The sequence below is a fragment of the Phragmites australis genome, chromosome 8, assembly GCF_958298935.1.
Source record: "Phragmites australis chromosome 8, lpPhrAust1.1, whole genome shotgun sequence".
In the NCBI taxonomy this organism is placed as follows: Eukaryota; Viridiplantae; Streptophyta; class Magnoliopsida; order Poales; family Poaceae; genus Phragmites; species Phragmites australis.
In genome coordinates this window covers 37,381,299-37,389,471 of record NC_084928.1, presented here as the reverse complement: position 1 = coordinate 37,389,471, position 8,173 = coordinate 37,381,299, and the positions used below count along the sequence as shown (strand labels likewise).

The window sequence follows — 8,173 nt, the reverse complement described above, 5'->3', positions numbered from 1 at the left end:
GGCGCGAGAGATTTTAAGCGCTCGTGTGAACATGCCGTCGTTAGATTAGGCGAGGGGGGGTTTCGAGATGGGTGGTTTGGGATGCCGGATTTAGAGGAGTGCTGGGGGTAGCGATGCAGCAAGACGACTACAGCGGCGCCGGTGCCGTGGATGGGCGGTGGATGAGGTTGGTAGCGGGGGAGCGCGAAAATAGAGTGATTAGCGTGGTAGGGTAGTGGATATGGATCTGGCAACGAGAACGCTGTTGAAGAGGACTGCAGGCGAGCAAGAGGCACGTCCAGGTTTGAGGTTAAAAATTGCTATGCATGTTTTTTTTAAAAAAAAATTAGGCGCATGAAGAATAGGATCACCCTATGTTTTTTCATATGTCGAGGTTTAAGAGAGTGTGGTGCGATCAGAGTAGTAGTCTAGTTCTACGTCTCACCTTTGAATTTGTTCTATAGTTGTTCAGTGCACGTCTCGCCTTTTTTCTTAATAAAATTAAGGAGCATGCATGCTCTGTGTTGTATGGTGCTGCTCTTCACTCTGCACTGCTTTCTTTTGGAGGGGTTTAGGTTTATATTTTGTTCGGAGAAATATTTTAGTCCATAGATAATATTAAAGGAACACGTTGAGAGCTTTTTCAGAGTTCTTGGGCTCTAGACTCTCCGCAGAAGCTAAGGTCTCTAGAGGCCGTGAACCCCTCGGGCCATCGTTTCTCGAGACAGGGGAAGAAACTGGTCTCTGGAGAGAATATTAGCAAAAAGAGAACACCAAAGACAATTGGTCTGACACGAAGTGACTAGTAGTTAATACCGTTGCAAGTGGTGACCACTCTAACACATGGGACAGTGAAACGTCACATTTAATGATGAACTAGGTACCGCATCCCTAATGTCACTTGCACTACTGTATTTACTATAGTAGATAATATCTTCTAAGCATGATAAAAGTATTCTATCTAGGTCCAAGTTGTGCGATTCAGCCCTAGATCCTTGTGGTATAGTAACAGCCTGTATTACTATCTCTATATGGTATACATGTATATTTACACCCTAAATAACACTATAAATACAGACTCTTGGTCACCAGACCAGTGGACATAATATTTTTTATTTATTATCAATACATTTTTAGTTCTCCCTTCTCTTCACTTCTTCTCTAGCTTGAGTCTCCTCTCTAGAAGAGACTCTCGCCGTACTTTATTTTTTGAAGACATCTTCTCTTTCGCCAACAGCGCGTCGTCTGTGGAGATATGAACATAGAAGCACAAGGGGAGGTAGGACACCACCAAAGACCACCAAGGCGCTAGCCCAAGCAGTCGTTTCCATCGCCGCACCCAAGCAAACAAACGCATGGCAATCGTGATTGAACACACCATGTGCACCCAATAGCTCCGTAGCTGGGCGAAACGGAAACTATCTGGTTACTACAGACCCAACAGCTTGGGTTTGCACAAAGGCCCAAGCCAATATATAGGCGCTCCAACAGTAGCGCAACAAGGACCTCGTCACACCCCATGGGGCTACGGCCGAGGCCGCAGCCAAACAAGCTACCCACTAATGGTTTTAGGTGCTCAAATCTAGGGGCACTCATGTGTGGTCCTGGCCCCTAGATGCCTCCTATGATGACGCCCAGGGCACCTTCATCGAGCTAGTGTCCTCTGAGAGCCTGGTCGCCCAGCGGCCCCAACAGCCTCCCTGTGTGGAAGCACGCTCTAGGGAGACCACCGGCCCCAGGGGCGTAGATCCCGCCAACATCCTTGGCACCAACCACAAGTTTTGGAACCACCAGAAGGATACTGATGCATTCTGCATGGACTCGGACATGGACACAATATAGACGGCTATCAAACCCTCATAGCTTTTCGAGAAGATTACCTTAAGAGGTGTACGGACGCTCGGCAAGGGAAATAAGCTAGCAACAGGCGACCCAGAGGTCGCAAGCCTACAATGGGCCACTAGATGGGCGGTCGGACCTTACCGAGCCCCCCTCTACGTCTCCGGTCTCAGCACAGGCTCCGGAGCGTATTGCCTCCATTTGAACCTCGACGGCCTTCGAATCCGAAGCCTCTACACCTCCGGCCTTAGCACGGGCTCTGGAGCACATTTCCTCCATTCGAACCTCGATGGCCTTCGGCTCCAATGCCTCTACACCTCCGGCCTCAGCACGGGCTCTAGAGTGCATTACCTCCATTCAAACCTCGACGGCCTTCGGCTCTGGCGCCTCTACGCCTCTGGCCTCAACAGAGGCCTCGGAGTGTGTTGCCTTCGTTCGAACCCCGACAACCTTTGACTTCAACGCCTCTATGCCTCCGACCTCAACATGGGCTCCGGAGCGCATTACCTCCATTCGAACCCCGATGGCCCTCGATTCCAACATCTACTATGCGTCTGACCTCAGCATAGGCTCTAGTGCACGTAGATCCTAGTAAACCACCATGACCCTTGGCTCCGACATCAACTCAATCTCAGGCGACCCCCGCCGGGCTTCGGACGGCATCATCCCTGCCGAGCTTCAGATGAACCAATTCTATATCTCCGACTCTCGTCATTTGGGTCTGGACCATGTAGTTTCCTCTAAGTTACGCCATCTCCATCTGACTTCATCAGCATCGCTTACCGTCATCACCGAGAGGCTCTTCAACAGCTAGAAGTTATATTAGGATATCCTGACTATGAGGCTTAGGCTAAAGCTAGTTCCTTCTACATCTGCTCGCCCCTCCACACCTCGAAGCTAGCAGATGAAGGGGTACTGTTGGAGAAAATATCATAGTCCATAGATAATACTAAGGGGACACCATCAAGAGCTTCTCCGGAGCTCTCGGGTTCTGCACTCCCCACATAAGCTAAGGCTTCCAGAGGCTATGAACCTCTCAGGCCACCGCCTCTCGAGAAAGGGTGAAAAGATGGCCTCCATAGAGAATATCAGTAAAAGGAGAATACCAAAGGCAATTGGTTTGACACGAAGTGACCGACAATTAATGCTGATACAAGTGGTTGCCACTCTAACACCTAGGACAGTACGACGCTACATTTAACAATCGGCTGGGTACCGCGTCCCTAGGGCTATTTGCACTACTGTATTTGCGATAGTAGATAATATCTTCTGAGCAAGGTAAAATTATTCTACCTAGGTCCAGGCTGTGCGATTCAGCCGGCCCTAGGTACCTGCGGTATAGTGATAGCTTGTATCACTATCTCTGTAGGATATACTTGTATATTTACACCCTAAATAGCACTATAAATACAGACCCTTGGCCACCAGATCAGGGGACCTAATCATTTTTACTATCAACATGTTTTTTGTTCTCTCTCATCTCCACTTGTTTTGCAAGCTTGAGTCTCCTCTGTAGAAGAGATTCTCGTTACACTTTATTTGTGAAAAACATCTTCTTTTCCGCCACCAACAGATTCAGAAATACAAATTAAATGGGCTAGTGGCTTGATCAAATCAAATTTGGTAGTGTTTACTTCTACAGCCCACATAGTTGCAAAATAAGATTTACTGCCAATGCTCAGGGCTCGTATAATCGGAATTGCTACGAAATTGATTTTTGAGTGAAGAAATAAAGGATGGTACCGATTTGAATTTCATGACACTGCTACCCGAAAAGAACAACATGCCTTGAGAAGGCAAAAATCAAAAAATAGACAACATACTCGACCGTATTTACCCAAATAGACAACATGTCACCGTATTTATAAATTTAATATTCGTATTTGGTACTTTATTTACTAAAAATAGTGATATTCGGCATATTCAGCCCCTAAGGTGCCAAATACAAACTGCACTCTGTCAACTCCCGTTGCCATGAACAGTAGCCTCGTTGATTAAATTTTGTTTCCACTCTCCTTCAAAACGGTGGTCTTCTATTACTTCAAAAAATTTAAAACTTTTTCTACATGTACATATGCAAACCATTTTAATTGGATTCATCCAAAAATCCTTGGTATATTTTAAACTAAAATTCTCCCAAAAAAAAACTACTTTTATAACTTCTAACAATTGTTAGTGCCTCAAATAAATTCCAAAAAATCTGAAAAAAATCACTAATATTCTTATTATGTGATGGACTAATTTCTAAAATTATTTCCAGCCCTATGTTATATGATAAAAAACTGAGTTCCTTTGTAATGCTCCATTTATATGCGTTTTTATCATTTCATGTGATATTCTTCTTTTAATTCAATTTGAATTTAAACAAAATTCAACTATCTCATTATTTTTATTTTGCTGACATGCTAACCTTTTAACTATACTTCTGAAGAGCGGTGGGTGAACTAGCGCGTCTCTTGAATGGTGTAAGCAGTAGTTGCTTGAAGTATGATTATATTATACTTTAAACAGTAACATGGTTTTCCAAATACAATTTAACTACTATTTTTAGTATAATATATTTATAAAAATATAATCATATCAGTTACGAAAGTAAATTTAATGGCGAATCTATGCATAAGTTGTTGCGCTTCCATCTGAATATTTATATATAACAATATATAGTAAATTTTAAATGTTTGGATACATACACATACTTCTAAAATGACACTGGAAGTAGTCAAAGCAAACAACTCTTCCTCCTTACATAGTCTATAAAAATACCGCGACTGTATTGCTTAGCCGCTTAGCCAAATATCAGGTGATTAGTGACCACGACCATGAACATCACATCTGCAGCAATGTCCATGGAGACACTCCAAGTTCATGACCTCTTTGCACACCTCCTCCTCCTCCTTGGTACCATGCTCCTCTATAAACAACTATTGCTTGCACTGTTTAAGAGACGCGCCAGCTCGCCCACCGTTCTTCAGAAATATAGTTAAAAGGTTAGCATGTCAACGGGTCAAAAATAATAAGATAGTTGAATTTTGTTTGAATTCAAATTGAATTAAAAGAAGAATATCACATAAAATGATAAAAATGCATATAAATGGAGCATTAGAAATGAACTCATTTTTTCATCATATAACCTTTAGACTGAAAATAATTTTAGAAATTAGCCTATCATATAAGAAGAATATTAGTGAATTTTATTAAAAAAATGGAAATTTATTGGAGGCAACTAACAATTGTTAGAAGTTATAAAAGTAACAATTTTTGGAGAATTTTAGTTAAAAATATACAAAGGATTTTTTGTGAATACAATTAAAATGGGTTGCATATGGATTATAAAACAAGTAAAAAAAGTTTTAAAATTTTTGGAGTAACAGAAGACCACCGTTTTGAAGGAGAGTGGAAACGCAATTTAATCAATGCGCTACTGTTCATGGCAACGGTAGTTGATGGAGTACTGTCTTTATTCGGTATCTGAGATGTTGAATATAGCACTATTTATAATTTTTGGTAAATAAGATATCGAATACGAATGCTAAATTTGTAAATACGACGATATATTATCTATTTTAGGAAATAAGATTGATTATGTTGTCTACATTTTGAATTTTTGCCACGTTGAGAAGTGCTACAGTAGCTTCGGCACAGTGTTTTAACGGGAGCTGCTGGAGCTGCCCTTAGCATCCGTTGAGGTCTCCACACCAGGGATGCATACCGATTGTGTATCTTGCTGAAACTTGCATTGGGAATTTGAACCTTGATGGTACGTTACTCCATTTATTTTAACTCACGTATGCATACCGATGAATCTTGATACCGTCCTATATATATATATATATATATATATATATATATATATATATATATCTACCACTCAGAGACGGGCACGTACAATTGCATTGCAAGGTAGTAGTCAAGTAATTGTACGATTTCCGATGGACGTGTCGGCCGGGCAGATGGAAATCAGACAATAGATTAACCCGTGCATCGTGGTGTATTGCCGGAGGAATATCCGGTAGCTAGCTAGCAATTGGAGTAGCATCTTGCTCCATCGATCGCCCCGTTGCATGCCATCATCGTCAAACGTATGCAAGGCCGAATCAGACAATATTCAGCGTGTGCAACAGGACAAAAACACAGTGGACGTAGAGGTTCCGTACAGCGCGGAGGACACACGAGCTGTCTCCCTGCCTCCCGTCTCTACACGTACGCCTCGCCGTGGTCCACCGGCCGCCTGCCGTCGCGGATCGTGTCGGGCACCGCCCCGGCCGGCCATGGGATCAGGCACAGAAACTTGCATGCGAATGCCGCCAAAACCTACCGATCGATCGGACATGTATCGCTCTGCCACGAGCTAGCGGACAGTATAATGTTGTTGCCGACGCCTGCTGCGTCGTCGATCTATCGGCAATGGCCGGCCGGCACGGGCAGGCAGCGTACGTGTGTAAGTATATACTTGTCTCGATACCTCCCCTCCCCTCCCCCGACGTTTAGTAGTGTATACCGTGCTGCAGTGTGTGTCCCTCAACTATACTTGTCTCCTCCCTAGAGATCTGAGCTGGTTAATTACTCACTAATAACGCGATTAATTAGTGGTAGGGTTAAGTAAGCAGTAGCTAGCTTTTTTAGACTTAAAGCTACTGATCACTAGTCACTACTAAGTAGCAAGCTGACCAACTTGGCAATTACATGATGGTTGGAGCTAAGGGCTGTTTGATTCCATCAATCGTTGTTATTACATGGGTACGTAATATTATGACCAGTTCGAATGCATGCATTGTTGTCCTCATGCATCCATATATATAGTATCATTCTTGGATTAATCTATCGTGGTAATCTCTGGAACAGATGGAGGTTTCATGCATCAGGATGCATGTGTAGCTCGGTGATTAGGTACTCCATGCCAGTAGCTACCTGAATCCACTGTTCGATCACAGGATCGAATCTGTGGCTGTGAGTGTGACTATGCTGCTGCCGATCGGTGAGGGCACGCATGCAGGACAGCTCTGCCGGGATCTGGATCGGGATCCCGACGCGGCAGGAATCCAGCCTCGCCGATGATCCAGCAGCAGACTCCACGTGTAACACAGACCATCCATCACATCCCACGAGGCCGCAAGCTGCTGCCTGCCCGCCAGCGAAGCACGTCCCCTCCCCTCGCGGATCGTGTCTCCCTCGATCGTCTCCTTGCTCCCTGCACCTGCACCAACCGCCCACGCATGGTGGTGCCTTGCTGCCTCGCCACCCTCTTTATATACCGGCCCCTTCTTCGGCTCTTCCTCTCCCCAGCACAACAACACAGCAAACGCAAAGCAGCAAGAACAAGATCCGGCACTCAGCAATGGCGCCCACCTTCGGCCGCTCCATCTCCTTCCCTCTCAGCCCGGCGCGCTCCTCTAAGCCCCGCGCCGCCGCGCGCCACGTCCGCTCCATTAGCCTACCCTCCTGCCGCTCCCACCCGCTGCTCGCCCACCTCCACAACAGCGTCCGGGCCGTCCGCTCCTGGGTCGCCGAACCCACCTCCGCCTCCTCGGGCCTCGCCCACCTCGACGCGCTCCACGCCGCGCTCGCCGAGCTCCTCCTACTCCCGGAGGCGCGCAACGCGTTGCAGGCCGGCTCCGCCACCGCACACTGCCTCCTCGACGGCTTCCTCGTCCTCGCCGACGCGCACGGCGCCTTCCAGGAGACCCTCCTCGAGCTCAAGCGCCGCGCGGCCGAGGTCCAGGCCGCGCTCCGGAGGCGCGACTGCGCGAGGCTCTCCTCCGCGGCCCGCGCGCAGCGCCACGCCGAGAAGGAGCTCGCCCGCCTTGCGTCGTCCGTGCGCGGCGCCTGCAAGTGGCCCCAGGTCGGTTCCGAGGCCAGCGCCGCGGAGGTCGAGGTGTCCGGGGTGCTCGCCGAGGCCGTGGCGGCCATCGCGTCCGCGTCCGCGGCCGTGTTCTCCGCCGTCGAGTCCCTCTCATCGGCCGCGACTGCAGCCGCCGCCTCTTCGACCAAGAAGTCAACGACTCTCATCTCCTTGGTCAAGAGGACCAACAAGGCTGCAGCTGCTTCCTCCGACGAGGAGAAGGAGATGGCTGCACTCGACAAACTAGAGGAGCTTGACGAATGCATTGCGGCGATGGAAGCCGGCAGCGACAAGGTGTTCAGGAGCATCCTGCACACCAGGGTCGCACTCCTAAACATCCACACCCAGACATGCTAATTGCTACTGCTACTTCTTGGCCATTGACATCTTAATTTGGACATCAAATTAAGACTCCAAATTAACCCAAGTGTACATAAAAAGCAAAATAACTCTTGTTCGATCGGCTGTATATTTCGCTGTCTCATTGCACATCTCCTTTCAATTTGTCTACCTGAA

General features: G+C 46.8%; 1 protein-coding gene across 1 annotated transcript; it reads left to right on the top strand.

Annotated features, from left to right (window-relative positions):
• Window positions 1-7,107: 7,107 nt before the first annotated feature.
• Window positions 7,108-8,173, top strand: LOC133926041 (uncharacterized). Its single transcript, XM_062371774.1, has one exon. It carries the CDS (start codon window positions 7,154-7,156, stop codon window positions 8,012-8,014), a length of 861 nt encoding a protein of 286 aa, XP_062227758.1. The 5' UTR covers window positions 7,108-7,153; the 3' UTR covers window positions 8,015-8,173.